Source organism: Mustela lutreola, chromosome 7 (genome assembly GCF_030435805.1).
Source record: "Mustela lutreola isolate mMusLut2 chromosome 7, mMusLut2.pri, whole genome shotgun sequence".
Lineage (NCBI taxonomy): Eukaryota > Metazoa > Chordata > Mammalia > Carnivora > Mustelidae > Mustela > Mustela lutreola.
In genome coordinates this window covers 11527144-11545926 of record NC_081296.1, presented here as the reverse complement: position 1 = coordinate 11545926, position 18783 = coordinate 11527144, and the positions used below count along the sequence as shown (strand labels likewise).

Here is an 18783-nt window from a genome sequence, read left to right as displayed (position 1 = left end):
GTGTCTGTCAAATAAATAAAAATCTTAAAAAAAATTAGGATTTCTGTCTCTTTTGAAACACACTATGCATAGGGATCATCTGTTAATTTTAAGAACACAGATTACTACTGCACAGCTTGATAAACTGTCTCAAAATGTATTCACCATGTAACCCCCACCAAATCAAGAAAAAGAACTTGACCAGCAATCCAGACACATCAGACAATAATACCCTGTTTCCCAAAATAAACACAACCCTAATTTCTACCACCATATTAGTTTTGCCTATTTCTGAGCATCATATAAAAGAAATCCCTGATCATGATCCCAGGGGCCTGGGACCAAGCCTTGCATCAGGCTCCCTGCTCAGCCCCTCCCCTCCCCCTGATCCTGCTCCCTCTCCACCCCCTCTCAAATAAATAAATACAACTTAAAAAAAAAAAAAAAGAAATCCTTAGATGTACTCTTTTGTGTCTAGCTTGCTTTTATTTTTTCTCTCTGTGTTCAGCAATATTCTGTCAAATGATTTTATCACGATTAATTAATCTATTATGCTGGTTACAGTTTTAAGCTAATAAAAATAGTGCTGCTGTGTACATTCTTGATATCTTCTGGTGCTCAGTGCATGCATTTCTGCGGGGAGGTTTTTAGAATATCTGCATATTCAGCTTTAGAAGACAATCCCTAATTATTTTCTAAAGGAGTGTCATCAATTTATTGTCGAAAAATTGGATTCAAGGGTTTGTTTTCTTCTGTCTTGTGGTCACCTCTTGGTGTTGTCTGTCTTCATGATGTTAACATCCTTATAAGCCCTGAGAGATGGTGGCATCTCATTGTGGTATGCAAATTAGAGTTTCTTGATATTGATGATTAATAGCCCTTTGGACATTCTCTTTTGTGAAATGTAGATGGAAGATATTTTCCATTTTAAAAAAATGGGTTGTCTTTCTTTTCTTGTCTTTCTTTTGCTTGTTGATATATATATATATATATATATATATTATATATATATAAAAATACATATATATATATTATTTGTGAGGGGTGTATATATATATATATATATATATATATATATATATTTGTGAGAAATATATATATTACAAATAGGTCTTTTTCATTCTTTGGTTTGCCTTTTCACATTCTTAATAGCCCTTTGGACATTTTCTTCTGTGAAATGTCAGTGGAAGATTTTTTTTTTTTAATTTTATTTATTTGACAGACAGAGATCACAAATAGGTAGAGAGGCAGGCGGAGAGAGAGAGAGGAGGAAGCAGGTTCCCCGCTGAGCAGAGAGCCCGATGTGGGACTCGATCCCAGAACCCTGAGATCATGACCTGTGCCTAAGGCAGAGGCTTAACCCACTGAGCCACCCAGGCGCCCTCAGTGTAAGATTTTTACCCATTTTTTAAAAAGTGGGTTGTCTTTCTTTTCCTCATTGATATATATATATTTATTTATTTGTGGGATATATATATTATAAATGGGTCTTTTCACTCTTTGGTTTGCCTTTTTACATTCTTCGTAATGTCTTTGTAACATACAAAATCACAGGTTAGAATGTCAATACCTAAATATCACGTCCACCTGTATACCCTATCAATGTACAAATGAAAATCTAAATTCAAAAACTGGATTTAAAATAGTAGAAAAGCAGGATGCCTGGCTAGCTCAGTCAGTCAAGCAACTGCCTTTGGATTATATCTAATGTTTTTAAAATATTTCTTTATTTATTTGAGAGAGAGAGAATATCAGAGGGGAGAGGGAGAGAAAGACTCTCAAGTAGACTCCATGCTGGACTTGGAGACCAACATGGGACTCGATCTCAAAACCCTGAAATCATGGGCTGAGCCAAAACCAAGAGTCAGATGCTTAGCCAATGGAGCTACCCTGACACCCCTGACTCTATCTAATTTTTAAGTATTTTTCATTTATATGTATTTCTTGTTTGTTTCCTCCAAAAACTGTATCCCAACTCCAGGGTCATACAGAGTAGCCTACAACTTAAGTAGGTAGCTGTTTTACTTTATTTCTCCTATTAGGATTTACCTTCTGTGTGGAATTTATTTTTTTAATATAGTGTGAAGTAGGGATGCACATTTATTTTTATTTTCTACCTTTTTTACATGGGACCATGAGTCTTCCAAGACCACCTTTCTCCCGATGTATCAGGAGTATCAAATTTGTCATAAACCAAGTGACTATATATAAGAGTCCCTTTCTGGAATATCTATTTTCCTCCATTGACTGATTTATGTTTTATCAATAATACTGTGTATGAAATACTGTAACTTCAAAACAAGTTTGGATATCTCTACGTAATTTGTCCATTTTTCTCATTCTTTGTCAAGACTGGCTCAGTCTTCTTGGTTCCTTGCATTTTCAGTTTGGTTTGAAATCAGCTTGTAAGTTTCCAGAAGGTAAAAAAAATAGCAAAACACCCTCTGTGGGTTTTGACTGAAATTGCATTGAACCCAGGTAGGTAAATTTGCTAAGAATTGCAAATTTTCATTTTTCTCAATAATGTGTCTTACACATCTTTAAAATTAAGAGATTAATGCTTTCTGCTATTTTTAAAAAGATTTTACTTATTTGTCGGAAGAGACAGAGTGAGTGCACATGCAGGGGGAGTGGCAGAGAGATGGAGACTCCCCATGTGGCAGGGAGCCTGACATGGGACTCCATCCTAGGACCCCAGGATCATGACCTGAGCCAAAGGCAGATGCTTAACTGACTGAGCCACCCAGCCATCCCACTTTCCAGCTATTTTAAATCCCATTTTGAAATTTAGGCTTTTATTTGTACATTGATAGGATATATAAGTGGACTTGACTTTTAGATATTGACATTCTAACCTGTGATTTCGTATGTACATACAGATTTTTTATATTCTATGTTTTACAGTCTTTAAGAGAATAAAGACATTGCTATTTATGCCTTTCAAATCTTATTCCTTTTATTTTTTCTCTTGCATTTCTTTTTCCTCTTTTCTCAATTGCATCACCAAATGCCATTGGTAGCATCAGGTCTTTTTCTGATTTCAGGGAGGAAACATAATATTATAATATTTAATTAAATTATACTCCATATATAGGAACCTCTCAGTGTCTGCCCACTATTATTTCAGAATCGTTATGGACAAGTGACTTCTGTGTCCATCCTACTCCTCCTCTTTGAAACATGAGTGTTTATTGGGGATAATGTTTCGTCATTCCACCATTGTGTGTAGGTGGTTGGAAGGCAGGTGACTGGCCTTTTTAGTTCATGGATCAGGAGGCACATATGGGGTCTGGAAACCATCATGGGAGTTTGGACTGAGGGTCTGATCCTGTGACAGGATGGGTGTTCAGGGAGGCTTCCTTGGGGGAGGAGATGAGTGTATTTTACATGAGGAAGGAAGGGAAGTAAATACTTAGATTAAGAACACAGCTTATTGCGCAGTTGGTTTTTGCTGGATATCAAACAACCCCCAAACTCAGTGGCTTAAGCAGAAACTACACATTATTTCCAGTGAGACTATGTTAGAATCATCCAGGTAAGCTGGGTGGTTCTTTGGGTCCGAGCCAGATGGATTCATTCACAGGTCTAGTGCCTGGCTGTACCAATACAACCAACTCTTACCAAGATCACCAGTGATCCTCATGCAACAGGTTCTGCTAAGTAAGCAGTATTTGTCTGAGAAAGTTGACACTTCAGACTTGTAAGAAACCAATAGACTTGGGGTGCCTGGGTGGCTCCTTGGCTAACTTTCTGCCTTTGGCTCAGGTCATGATCCTGGGATTAAATCCCGCATCCAGCTCCCTGCTCAGTGGGGAGCCTGTTTTTACCTTGCCCTCTTCCCCTCCTCCCTGCCTATGTTCTTTCTCTCTTCCTTTCTTTCTCTCTCTCTCTCTCAAATAAATAAATAAAATCTTAAAAAAGAAGAAGAAGACGACGACGACGACAATAGACCTGACCTGGGTTTTGTTTTTTTTCTCCTTTGCTTGGCCATTGTAGGTCTTCTGTGATTTCCATGGCCACTCTCAAAAGAAGAATGTATTCCTTTATGGCTGTAGCATCAAGGAGACCTTGTGGCAAGCAGAGTCCAGTGTGGGCACATCGAATCTTTTGGAAGACATCGGCTACAGGGTAAGCCTCTGGGCACAATGACAAAAGACACTTTATGTCCATATTCTTGCCTTTGAGACACATGCCCCACCCATTTTCCCCCCTAAATAAGCATTTTCATTATTTCTACTGTAGGATTATAATACAAACAGGTTGGAGGCGTGTGCAACCTCTCTCTATTTTTGATGAATAATAGCTTTCCTACCTGGTTGCTGTGTTTTGTTTTCTAGATGATATGATGTAGTGCAAAGGGCATAAAAATTGGAGAAAGGAAGCCTCCATTTAATGCCTGGCTTTACAATTATTAACTGTGCACCTAGGAGTCATTACTAACGCCACCTCGCTGAACCACCGTTCGTCCCCTGTGAAATGAGGAGAGTACAAATACTGCTTCTGTTTCATGTTTATGAGAGCAACAAAATGATACTGTATATGAAAGGATCTTAAATAACTATGAAGGGTTGAAAGAAAATCAGACCCTCTGCACCCCTCTGTGTGAGCACGCTCTGAAAAGCAGAGCAGTGATCCACTGAAGCTAATTCTATATTTTCTGGGTCCCAGTGGCTAGAGCTCAGGGATTCCCCCACTGAACCAATGGGGAAGATAAGGAGGGGTGAAGAAGGAGGGACTTCTTACTGTTAGGATACAGGGAAGAGACGTTGATGAGGCAACATTGTCCAAATACAAAATAAAAGCTGGCCTTTATTTCAAATGTATATAGAAAATGAAGAAAAATTACTGAGTTGGAAAACCCTCCAGTTCTCCTGCGTCTTTCTCCTTTACTTTCACACAGAACTTCCGACACTTGCCGCCAGATCTGTGGGGGTTTTACCCCACCAGGGACTTCTGAGACACCAGCTGGGTGTCCTGCAATGGAACTCAATCCTGACGCTATCCACCTAGAAACAGCAGCAGATCCCACAGCTTAAGGATTCAGTCCCACAGGACTGCCTCCTCCTTCAGATGCATGTCACCAGTAGTCAGGTTCCAGGTTCCCCATGACTTCTGTCTGACTTAGCTCTCAGTTGGGGGGTTCCATGACCTCCCCTCCTGCCGTGGATTCAGTGATTTGCTGGAGTGGCTCACAGAGCTCAGGGAAGCACTTCCTGACTGTTTCCTGTTTATTAAAGGGTATGATAAAGGATGCAGGTGAGCAGCCAGATAAGAAACATACAGGGCAGGGACTGGCAATGTCCCAGTACAAGAGCTTCTGTCCTGTGGGGTCAGGGGTGGGTATCATCCTCTGGGTATGTGAATGTGCTCACCAACTTAGAAGCTTTCCAAACCCCTTTTATTGGGATTTTATGGAGGCTTCTTCATGTAGCTGTGGTCAGTTATTAACTTGTCTCCAGCTCCTCTTCCCACTCCCATCCCCAGTGGGGATAGCCTGATCCAGGAGCCCTCCCAGAATCGCCTCATTAGAACAAAAGATGCTCCTAATGTTCTTATCACTTAGGAATTTATAAGGGTTGTAGGAGCCCCATGTCAGGGACTAGGGATGAAGGACAAATACATATTTCCCACTATAAATCCCAATATTACAATTATCATGGTACCTACCTCTTCCAAATTCTTTATTATTCTGGATATATGAATTTACTGGGTATACAATAGCTTCATTCCCTGGGTTAATGAGTATAAAAGAGAGAGAGATCCACTGAACTGCTATTTCACCTAGAAATACCTCCCCTCCTGCCTCAGTCTTTCTTCACTCTCTCCTTCATGTCCTCCAGATGCGGGACTCCTGGTTGTCAGTAGAGGGTCCCTCAAGGCGATTAAGAGCAGAACCAACAAGTAATCTTCAATGTCCTCTTTACTCCAAGCCCCAACTACAGTCGGGGGGATTTTGATACAGAATTAGAATCTGAAAGAGAAGAAGGAAGGAAGGAAGGAAACCAGTGAAGGAAGTAAAGGAGGGAGGGATGGAAAGACGGAGGAAGACAGGAAGGAGAGACAGAGGGAGAGAGGGACGGAGGAAGAAAGCAAGGAAGTTAATTCTTGCTCCAAAAAGTCCCACAGCCAAAGTGAACGTTTCCCTAGATAGGATCATGAGCAGATCTGCAATGGCAGGAGAATCAGTCATTAAACTTGAAGGTCAATCCAAAATGACTAATCTTAAGTAATAGAGAAACAGATGTTGAAAAAAAAAGTCAACAGCCTTTGAGACGTAGGAGAGCATCCAGTGTAATAGTGAATAGAATAATTAATCAGAAAGGTATAATGAATGTAAGTGAATGTGTATACTCCAAAATATACAAACAAAAATTGGCAGAATTGAAGGAAGAAATTTAAAAATTCAGTAATGGTAGTTGGTTATTTTAATATTCCTCTCAGTAAGCAATAGAACAACCAAACAGAAAATTAGTAACTAGAGAAGACATGACCTGATTGATATATATGTAATAATTCTTAAAGCAGAAGAATATACATTGTTTTTGAGTCCACATCAGAATTATCCTAGGTAGACCTTACACTAGACCATACAAGTATGTTCATTTGCCATGACAGAATTAAACTTTGGATCAACTTTTGTAAGAATCTGGGAGATGTCTCAATATTTGGAAATTAAACAGCATACTCAAAAATAACTGCTGGGTCGAAGAAGAAATCAGAAGGAAATTAGAAAATGTCCTAAAATGAATAAAAGTAAAAATATATCAAAATGTATGGTGTATAGTTAAAATAGTGCTTAGAGAAAAGTTGTAGCTTTGAATGCTTCTATTAGAAAGGTGGAAAGATCTAGGGCACCTTGGTGGCTCAGATAGTTAAGTGTCTGCCTTCCTCTCAGGTCATGATCCCAGGTCCTGGGATCGAGTCCCACGTCAGGCTCCTGGCTCAGTGGGAGTCTGCCTCTCCCTTTCCCTCTGCCTCTCCTCCAATAAAGAGAGATAAACTACCAGTATATACAAAAACATAAACTTAAAAATAAATCAGAGGCAAATAAAAAAATGTAGGGTTCGATTTATGTGACATTTCCAAAAAAGTAAAAAATTACAGAGTAAAGAAATAGATCAGAGGTTGCCTTGGGCAGGATTGACTGGAATGAACATAAAAGACTTGTCTTTATGGTGACAAAAGTGTATGGATTATTGATAATGGCTGCAAAACTCTATACATTTCCTAAAAATCATCGCGTTGTTCACATGCCTCAATAAAGCTGGTACACGTATTTTTAAAAGTAAACATTCATTGATTATGTACCATGTGCCCGGCACTATGCTAGGTATTTATGTAATGAAGCTGAGCAGAGCATGGATTTCTAAGAAATAGCATTTGGGGAAAGAGGTAGAATATCAGAAACTTAAAAGGACAGAAAAAATAAGTTCAAGAATGGAAATATTAGGAGGTAACACAGAGAAGACTGATTAACTCTCTATTGGTGCGGAGTTGAGTAAATGATCCCAATGGACAAATGTCTGAGGGACAGATAGGAGCGGTGTTAGGACGTTCCCTGAAAACAAAACAAACAAACAATATATATATATATATTTGAATGATTTTTAACTAAGTTTTATTTTAAGAGAAATCTGAAGAAATGGAGTGATGTGAATTTTGTGATAATTAAAACTTGAGCCTTAAAGAATTTTAACCGCTAGTTGCGGATCACAGTGGATTAGGGAGATAGATTGAGATGAGTTGTTCAGCACCTCTGCCTGGGAAGCATCTCTTGTTCGTGACCTTTCCTGGCGTTGATCTTTCTCCTAAGCTTCCAGTTGGGAACATCTGCAAGGAGACCACCGGGGTATCCCACGTACACTCAGTCTTTTAATCTTCTCAATGACTGTCTATTCTCGAATAGAGTATGCTTAGCAGTGTTTATGGAGTGAATAGGGACTTTGAACAGCACCCCATTTCCCACGTGAAGGAGGGGAGGTGCAGAGATGAGCTGAAATGTCTAACGGTCCCAGAGGTAGCAAGAGCTGGGATGGGGACCCTGGTGACTCAACGCCAGGGCTCGCCTCCGGTGCTGACCTCAGAGGTCTTCTAGAGCATGTGCTCAGTGAGACGGAAGCTAAACTGAGAGTCTGCTGCTCTGTAGTTCAGGATGAAAGAGGAGGTCAAAATGGGAAGGAATCCTCCTTGGGTACTTAGTAAACAGGAGATTATCTCAGTGAGGAGAAGGGAAATCTACAAAGCAAAGAGAGGTTTTCAGAGCTGTTTTTTCCATCTTGGAAGTTTGACATTTTGAGCAGAGCGACTCCCCTCTCTTCTAAACCTTCACCCATCAGCAAAGTCCCCTCTTAAGAGCACAATAAACACTGCACGTTTACTGAAGGTGCCCATGGCTTTGCCCCCTCGCTCAAGGTCGGGTCTAGTCCTACCCCTCCCCCTTCAATGATGACAAAAATGAGGGTTAGCAGAGTTAAACGACTGCTCCAACTCAAACCGTGGAGTGTGAACCCCAGATTTTATACTTTTGACCCCTAATCCCAGCCAGGTCCTTGCCCCATGCTTAATTCAGAGGAGAGAGAAGACATTTGAGTTCTGTAGGGTCGACCACAGGGAACTGGAGCCCCAGAGATGGCCTCTCCCTCGAAATGAGTCCTGAGCTGGGAGCTGTCTGGGGAGTTCGTAGTCAGCACATCTTTGAGAGTTGTATTTTCTGTGAATTTGGGAGGCCAGACAGGGCTTGGAAGAGTCCACAGAGAGCAGATGAATTGAAATGCAACTCGGGCTTCTGCCGTATGCCTCAAAACTGGAATTAATGAATCAGGATCCTCCCCTCCCCCATCAGCAGAGGCTGCTCTTGACCCAGATGCTCCTGGAAAGATGGGATTCAGTGTCTATGGGGATGCAGATGACTCTCAGCGCTGCTTCATGTCTAGTCTCTTGGTCCCTGCTGGGTCTGTGTTGAGACCACACTGAAGGCCACTTCCTGGGCCACGCCCTGTGTGTCCATTCTGTCATTCATTCCTTGTATCTCTTTATAGTCTATGGGATTATAATACTTACTGAAGAAGTAGTTCTTGGCAGTGGTTAGACTTAGCTCATGTGATCTATGTCAGAACATCTGGGTTGACATTCTGGATTTGCCCTTACTATCTCTGTGACCCTTGAAAAGAGACTTGACGGGTCTCTATATTATGAGATAATAACAGAACTTACTCTGAAGACTTGTGATGATTAAAAGAGCTAATGCATGTAAAATACATAGTGAGTGTCCAATGAAAAGGTATCTATTATAATACTCAAGCTTTGGAAACCCAGGTTAAGTTTAAGGGCACAGAGCAAGCAGGAGGGAAAGAGTTGAGAGTCCCGAGTCTTTTCCCACCCAAGATGAAGATCCCTGGGAGCACTGAAACAAGGCCTCGTGGGTCAGTTCATACACAGAGTTCATCTGCACCTCGTTCATTTACAAAACAGAGCAAGACCATCTCCAGCTGTTAGAGCTGTCATTATCTTCCTTTCTCGCTCTGCCATAGATCAGTTTGTGTGAAATCAAGAGATATAGAATCAGGAGTTTACTATCAATGCTGTAGTAGTTTTGGAATCCATTATTTAATGAAAGGAATCAGCTGTGGGTATATAGGAGGGGCACTCTGACTGCACCTTGTAAATGAGGGGATCACAGCTGGTAGAGCTTTCTGAGAGACACGCCATTAAATTGAACATGTGGTCATTTGCACAGGGGATATGTGAATTAAGAAAATCAGGGTTGCTTAAGAAAGAAAGGAGCGATCATTTAAATAATGTCCAATTAGAATTTTTACGGCAAGGTAAAACATTGATAAGTTAAAACTATTTTCAAGTTTTTAAAATCACTTTAGTTGAGATATATATAGATATAGATACACACACACATACACTATATGTGTTTCATATATATATGTATATGGTGTACTTATGTCTAAGCAGTCCCCTAAGGGTCTGGGCGAGCAGATTCTATTTATTTCAGCAACTAATTATGGAGTGCCCTCAATGGCTGCACATCTGTGTGTAGAGATTTTCCTTTGAATGAGAGACAGACCTGCCCTATTGAACTCCTGGACTGCAGAGAAGATAGAAAATAAACAGCTAATTACATGAACATTAATTTTACTGTAATTGTGGTGAACACTTTGAAGGAGAAAAGCGGGGTGAAGGAATCACAGGGAGAGGGGGACAAGGGTGGAGAGATGAAACCAGTTATGGGGGCAATTGTGGAAACTCAAGTGAGGACATTAGCAGCTCAGTTTCCTTGCTCAGATGATGCTGCAGGTCTGCAAGCTGTGTGGGAACATAAAGATCATACTAAATTATATGAATAACTGTGTTACATTACACATATATCATAGGTGATTTATAATATAATTAACAATTGTATTGTTATATTAATGTAATTAAGTTATATCAAACATGGGGACAGTAAGAACCCAGGGATATTAAGAGATCTGTTCAATGTCCTAGAAATTCACAAAATTGCATTTCTTTTTTTTGTTTAAGATTCAAAAAATTTATTTGTGAGAGAGAGAGGAAAAAAGAGAAAGCACAAGCAGAGGGAGTGGCAGGTAGAGACCACCCAGGCATCCCACAAAATTGCATTTCTTTAAAAACCATTTCTTAATTCATATTCTCATCCTGCTGCTCTGCCTTCTCCCCACAATTTGTGCAAAAACCTGAAGTTTCACTGTTATCAAATGTACATAATTTTATATTATGTGCTAGTGTGTGGATATTCTGTGAACAGTGAAGTAGAGAAACCTTCTTGCTAATATTGCAGAAATTTGGGACTATCTAGGTCCAGCATTTCCACTAACCCAGGGACCTGATGTGCTATCATATCTTGAGTCACTGTCCTTGGATGGGGGAGATCTGGTGACTAGGAGCCCCCTCTCTCTGTCAATCAGAGAGTGGCAAGGATCTACAGATGCTTTCTAAAATAAATTAAGTGGTCTCACATAAAACTTTTGACTTTAGGAAATGGTGGGCTGGAAGAACGCAGAGAAGAGGGGTGCCTGGGTGGCTCAGTTGGCTAAGCATCCAACTCTCGGTTTTGGCTCAGGTCGTGATCCGGCCCCATGTTATGGGCTCTGTGCTCAGCACAGAGTCTGCTGAAAATTATCAGCAGACTGATAATTCCTCCCCCTCTGCCTCTCCCTGCTTTCTGTTGTGTGTGCCCTCTCTTTCTCAAATAAATAAATAAAATCATATATATATACATATATATGTATATATATATGAACCCAGAGAGGGCATGCATTAGAACCCAGAGAGGGCATACATTTTTAATGATTTTATTTATTTATTTGACAGAGAGAGAGACACAGTGAGAGAAGGAATACAAGCAGGGGAGGCAGGAGAGGGAGAAGCAGGCTTCCCGTGGAGCGGGAAGCCCGATGTGGGACTCGATCCCAGGACGGTGGGACCATGATCTGGGCCGAAGGCAGATGCTTAACTGAGCTGTCCAGACGCCCCCAGAAAAGGCATATTTTTTAGACTTTTGTAACTGGCCCAGCCTCAGATTTATGGCTCACAAGATGAGATGGGAGGGGCACCTGGGTGGCTTAGGTAAGCATCCTCCTGTGGCTGGTGTGATGATCCCAGGGCCCTGGGATCGAGCCTCATGGGTCTCCCTGCTCAGTGGGGATCCTGCTTCTCCCTCTCTCTCTGCCTGCCGCTCTGCCTACTTGTGCTCTCTCTCTGTGTCATGAATAAAATCTTTAACAAACAAACAAGGTGGGACTAGAAAGCTCATTTTGGCAGTCATACCCTTTCAGGAAACTTTATATGCAACCCCCAGTGGTTATTAGTGACTTGTACACCTGGGGTAAATGAACAGTCCCTAGTCCGACTTAGAGCTGGGAAACCTTGAGATTGGGTGGAGTCACTCTGAATCGCAGTCCCTGTGGCATCTGTGGCTTTCCATGGAGCTCAGAGCAGTGATGCATGAGCCTGAGTGTCCGTGCGACATCGGTCCACGGGGATGCCGAAACCCGGACCTGAAAGACTGTGGTCTTTGGGGTTGGCCCACTTGGCATTTGGCTCCCATGCCAGCATCTTTGTAGCTGGACTCAAGCTATTTCTTTCTTGCTTTTCTAAGTCTCAATTTCCTCATTTAAGAGCAAAAAGCGATAAACCCTTGGCATTTCTTTCTTCAGGATGATGTAACAGTTGCAGCTGTATATATTAAGTGATTGATAGACTGAGATGCATAATAAATGTTGAGATGTTACTTTTTATGATGCTCTTCCCCAACTCATCACGGCTTTATTTTTTTAATCGTAGACTCTTCCCAAAATCCTTGATAAGCTCGCCCCAGCATTCACGATGAGTAGCTGCAGCTTCCTTGTGGAGAAATCCCGAGCCTCCACGGCCCGGGTGGTGGTGTGGAGAGAGATGGGGGTGTCCAAAAGCTACACCATGGAGAGCAGCTACTGTGGTTGCAACCAGGGACCCTATCAGGTATGTGAGGCTCTGGCATCCAAACGCTTTCCGGCAGCAGTATACCATAAGGATGGGGAGAGGCTGTCAAAGACCACTCATTTCTTTCTTCTCTCCTGGGAGTGGAAGAAGTCTCCAGGTAGTCTGGCCCAGCGACCTGATCTTGCAGAACTAGCTCAACGATTGCCTTCCCTGGCAGCCCTGTCTGTGTTGATCCTGCCAGCAGTTTGTACGTGCCTGCTGATTTGCTTTCTCAATCATCTACCCTTGCCAGCAAGGGGCAGGGAGCCTCCCTCAGACACATATCCCCAGCTTTCCTGGAAACTCTGCCTGGCCCTATTTGATGCACGGGGCTCCCTTGTTACCCCCTGCACCAGTCAACCAAGCTCCCCTTGCATCACCGTGGTTTGGTGGCCGTGATTTGGTGCATAGAGAGTGAGCTTTCCGTTCAGATATTTTATGCCTCTAGCCTCCGTGCTTATCTAAATCAGCAGCTCGCTATTACCCTGCTGTCATCAGAGTGCACAGAAGTGACTACCTGACATGCGTCTCCCCAACATGAGTGGATCTGGGACTCAGGCTCTGGTGTCAAGGGAAAGGCTCCTATAAATCATATTCTTTCTACAGCTATATTAACTGCATGAGCAGCTGGAGAGCTGCTGTAGCGGGCTGTTCTAGCTGTTCTTCCCACTCCCCCACTAGAGGAGCATAAATAAGGGACACTGTGACAGTGCCATGGTAATAGATTCTTTTAAATTTGTTAGGCGAGCTGACAGCCTTCCATTCAACCCCAAGGATACCTGGACCTTATGAGCATTAAGGCTCGTTGTGTTGGCTTTGATATTCTCTTAGAACAACCAGAAAGCACTTGGCATCTACATGGTCCTGTGCTTGTGAAAATCTTGTTAGCTATCAAAGGGAGTATAGGGAGTGACAGGTGAGGAATATTACCTAACTTCCCACCTGGCCAAGGTTTTTTTTTTTTTTTTTTTTTTTTTTTTTTTTTTTTTTTTTTTTTTTTTTTTCTGATACACAAGGCTACTGAACCATCAGCTTTGACCTATTAATTCTGTTAAATAACTGGTTTGTTTAAGCAGTTGCTAAAAATAATGTTGTGTTATTGAATTAATAAATTATTAGGTTGAATTAGTCTACTTTACCCACATGAATGTTGATGCAGAATAAGAAGAGAGCATCGGAGCGGCATAGGGGTCAGGCACCAACAGACCTCACTTTTCCATTTATCGGCAATGCCACAAGCCACATATCGCTATGAACCTGTGTGTCACGTATCAGATATTGATAATCTTAAGGATTCCTTTCCTCCCCACTGCACAAGAGTTTTGTAAAGGCCAAAAGAAAATTCAGATAGGAATGCAACTTGGAGGTTATATCATCACTAATAAATTCAGTATCTTGGCATTCAAAACCTGTAGGATTGGGAAAAATAAGCTTGGGGTATTGTGACTCAAAGGCATTATGGATATAGATTAGTTTCCCTCTAGCTGTGTGCCTCTCAATGGATAAGGGCCAGTCACTTGTTTAAAGGACAAATACATGCATCATTAACAGATCTATTGGATTGGTGACTTTCATTGACTTTGTTTCTCCAAGCCCCCATTCAGACTAAGAGCTTCTGGTCAGATAAGCATCAATGCCATTCACCATAAGTCAACTAGAAACTCAAAGTCCTCTGGAGTTGTTGTTTGTAAACTAAATGACTCTTGGGTTCAGGACCCTACCACACCCACCCTTGCCCAAACTCTGCCATGTAACAAACACAGGGGGGCTGCCAGAAATGACAAAGAATGCCCAGTGGGATGGCTTTCACCTATCAGCCCAGCTTGCCCTGGGAAATTATCCACGTGGCTTTTGCACGAGTCTTTGTAGGAAAGAATTTCCTACAAATTTTCCTTTGTAGGAAATTGGCTAGAGAAAAGCGCTAATGGTGCCAGACCTGGTTTTGCTTTAACAGTCCCGTTCTCTATATGAAACACCTCTCCGAGTGGATTGGTTTTCTCTTTCCCTTTGTTTCTCTATCCTTACAAACATTGTTGAGTCACTGAGCAGAGTTGCAGGCAGTGAGTAAGAGGATGGTAAATAATTTTACATATGGGGGGGCACCCCAGGGGAAGGAAGGCAGCCCAGAGTTGGGTGTTTTGGTGATTTTGTTTGAGGTATATAATGAAGTCTATGAGCTATAAAGCAGCATAGAAATTTCCATCCTGAACATATTGCAAATGATTTTTGTACATTGAGAAGCTTAGTCCCAATTGAGTCCTGAGGTTATTATTCTAAGGTCATCTTTCCATTTTTTGTTCAGCATTACCATTTATCCAAAAGATGGAGGACACTTAAATACACCCATGAGGGGCATTCCTTCCTTCCTTCATAAGAATATAAATATTTTTGCAGTTTCTCTGGTTAACACGGCTTTAAAGTAGTTCCAATCATTTCTCCCCCAGCACACTAAGTACCTGATTTGTTAGTATTGAAATGAAATATCATTTCTTACAGTGACATTTATGTTGGAACTGCATTAAAGAACATAAGCTATTGCCTTCGAATAATTATTATTAATATGATATTTTCTCTTCTATTTTACAGTCTATACTTGGCTAATCTTAAAAAAAAAACAAACCCAAAAAACAAAAAACCCAACAACTCCCTTTTGTTTCTTTGGAATATGGTCTCTACTACCAGGTTATACACTTAGATCCATAATTTGTGTTTAATATGAAAGTCCCACCCACGGAGAGACGGGCCTAAAGCTATTGAGGCTGTTGAGGGGAAAAGCCAAAATGGAATCATCCATCCCCTTGGGGCTCATTTTTTTTAGAGGTGCCCAGTCTACATAGATAGCCGTGTGCTTCCCACTGAGTGTTTGTGACCTGGGGTCACATCCATGGTGTGTGGGCACATACAAAGGCATGTGACCGGGCCCCATGGGCTGCTTGTGGCTTAGGACAGTGTGAGTATTCCCACCCAAGCAGGCTCTCCGTGTGTTCATTGGCAATGCGGCGGACTTGTGGACAGAGGGGGTCTGAGAGGAAGGACAGAAGCTGGGAGACTCAAGGAGGTCTGAAGGTCTCCGCTAATATATAGCCTCCACCTGCATTGCCTCCCGTGAGCCCTCCAGCAACCCATCTGCTCCGTCGCCGACAGAGGGGCTTTCAGTAACCCAGACCTGTTCAAGTCACAGTATTGCCCATAATCCTTCAGGCTGTCTAGAGAAATTTTCACTCCTTGTTATGACAGGTAAGGCCTTTTACAATCTCATTCATCATTTGAATGCTCAATACCTTATTTAGCGTAGAAGACGTGTTGAATCTGTGTGACGATTGACGAATGAATGGATGATTGAAATGGACAGATGGGTGGCGATTTCCAGGCAGAGTCAGAGGAGTATCCTCTCTGTCCAGAGATCACTAGAAAAAGGAGGGACTGCCATGGTCCAAATGTGATTAGGAGCTGCTTTCAAGTGGAGATTCTTAGTCACTGTAGTGGGTAGTCATGGAAGAGGTGTGAGCGAGAGAGGGAAGTGTGTAAGAATGCAAGGCAGAGACCACTCCGATCGTCGCTGTCTGTGTGATGTGAGAGCCCCTTAGATGCGATACCTGGCGTGGGTTCTTTCCCAGAGTAAGGAGATTCTAGTCCAGGCCGACTCTCACTTGGCCGCCTTCTCATAACAAATGGTGGTTCAACAAAAGGAAGGCCACTCGTACAGGTGGGGGGATGCTTCAATGCACCTGCCAGACCTGGGACCCAGCTGTGCACTCCCAGCTGCTTACAGCTGGATACATCACCGGAATCTGTCTGTCGCCGACAGAAGTAGCCTTGGCCGAAGCTGTGGCTCTTGCGGGTGAGCCTTGTGCATCTAAGGGTAGGTCTAAGGAGGGCCGGGCCTCCTAGCCCAGGCTGGGAACCGTCCACAGGACTTTTGCAGCTCCAGAAACTCCCTGCAGGACTGCCCAGGGCCTCTGTCACAGTTGCACTGGGCTTTGCCCTCCTCCTCGCCCCACCTCTGCTTTTTGCCCCACTGACAGGTGCTGTTCTGGTGTGTGCCCCCAAAACCCTTCCACGGGGCAGCTCACACCTGTATTCCAGAACAGCCGGGATTAGGAAACAGACACAGGGACTCAGTGCTCAGCTAGGGAAGATGGGTTGGTGCGGATGACGTTCATGTAGGGAACTGAGTCATCTCACATGGCTTTCAGGGCTCCCAGTGTCCTTTTATTCACACTCTGTGTCCTTAACTTACACAATTCACAGCACTCCCCATAGCACACACCCTCCCCGGTGCCCATCCCCCAGCCACCCCATCCCTTCCACCCTCCCCCCCCTCCAGCAACCCTCAGTCTGTTTCCTGAGATTAAGAGTCTCTTATGGCCAAAATGTACTGTTAAAAGTTTCCAGATCAGGTCACATCCTGCGGTTCTGAGAAGGACACGGATTTTGCGGGGCGGAGGGGGGACACCATTCCGCCTAGTATACTGGGTCAGGCAAGGGGGTACAGAATATACAGACCCAAGAACCAAAAAGTTTTGTGTGTGTGTGTATGTGTGTGTTTTAAAGATTAATCATTTGAGAGAAAGAGATGGAGGGGTAGGGGCAGACAGACACAGAATCTTCAGGCAGACACTCTGCTGAGTGCAGAGCTCAGAGCCCCCATGGGGCTCAACACGGAATTCAATCCCGGGGTCCTGAGATCATGACCTGAGCCGAAGCCAAGAGTCAGGCACTCAGCCAACTGAACCACCCAGGCGCCCCCCACCCCCCGGCCCCAAGAAAGTTTTTATTTCTGTCTTCCCATTGCCAGGCTGTGCTCTATGTCACACAGGATGCTTTAGAACCAAGATTTGAACCCAGGAGGATTGGCCCTGGAATCTTGGCTCTTAGCCCTATGCTTTCTGCCTAGTAGGATGTCACTGGTGAAAGTAAGCCTGGGCTTTGGAAGCAGGAGACCTGGCTTCCCCTTTAGGCTGTCACTCAGTAGACCTGCAGCAACGTGTTTCATAGTTATAATCGAAAAACATACTTAAAACGAAGAAACGGGCAGGGGCTCTGCTGAAATCATGCTTGGGAAAGGTTGCCTTTGCTTGGTATCTGAGGAGTTATGGATCCCCTAGACCAGGTGACCAGGCTTGATTCTGAAACCCCAAAGAATCTTCTGTGGCACATTCTGGGTACATGTTTTTAGGGAGAAAGTATTGTGCTTTTAGCACAAATTAGCTAATTGTCAGAAGACTTTGTTCTTTTACATCCCTCCATCTGCCTTTTTAAAAATTTTTTATTATTTATTTATTATTATTATTATTATTATTTTTTACCTTAGCAGAGTAAACGAAGAGAAATTGGAAGGATGAGATATGTAGTGTGGCCGAAGGTGGGGGAAGCGGAGCTAGTCTTCAGGAAAATGTCAACTTAAGTTTACATTAGTCAACCTCCTAGTTGCTTTCTGTGCTCACTTCACTCCGTGGTGACTTCTCTCCTTGGCCCATGAGCAAATGATGGCTCTCAATGGCTCCTTGGGCTGGCACAGCCTTTATTTGAGGACATCTCTCTGCCCCAAGTGTCCTAAGCCCCAGAATTGCCTCTCTCCCAGGGTATCCACATACATTCTTTCTCTCTCCACCACACATACATGTGTGTATGTCACACATATGCGGTTGTACATACATACCAGTGGTTCTGAATGATGGCTTCATGGGGGCGTAACTTAACTGCTTAGTGTGGGTACTTGTGTCAGAGTTCCAAGGAGGGCTCTGCATTTAGCAGTCATGACCTTGAGATACTTATCTGTCCTCTGTGACTTTGGTTATAAAAGTGGTATTCCTCACAGTTCCTACTTAAAGAAATGTGATAAAGACTATATGAGCTACTGCTTATAAAACATTTAGTGCTATTTTCATACTAGACACTCAATACCTTATTGTTGTCTTTTATTGATTGTATGTGAGAATATTTAATGGTGATTTTCTTTTTTATTTTAAACACAGATGATTAGAACCCCAACCCTTAGCCATAATTGTCTTATTCATACCTTCTTGATTAGAACCATTGAGGTTGGAGATTAGGTCTCTGTGATTTTGTTCAATTTAATAGGAAGCCAGGGTTGAGAACCATAGGCTTTGGCTTTTATAGAGACTCATGTCCATATACCAATATTAATAGATTTAGTTATATCAAAGCCATTTCTGTGTGTATTACCTTGACATTTCCTCTACGGCCTACTCTTTATTCTACAAACTTCCTACATAATTTATCCCGTATTATAGCCAATTTATGTGAGGCCCTAGGAAAGGGAAGGGGATTTGTGAGCCTGAGTATAGGGGA

The 18783-nt window shown here is 42.6% G+C and overlaps 1 protein-coding gene across 1 annotated transcript in view; it reads left to right on the top strand.

Moving 5' to 3' along the window:
• AGBL1 (AGBL carboxypeptidase 1) overlaps window positions 1-18783 on the top strand; it is a 527687-nt gene that overhangs the window by 409827 nt on the left and 99077 nt on the right. Inside the window, exons 20-21 of the mRNA XM_059180043.1 lie at window positions 3976-4107; window positions 12292-12468. Of these exons, the coding sequence (XP_059036026.1) occupies window positions 3976-4107; window positions 12292-12468 (309 nt within the window). The remainder of the gene's footprint in view (window positions 1-3975; window positions 4108-12291; window positions 12469-18783) is intronic.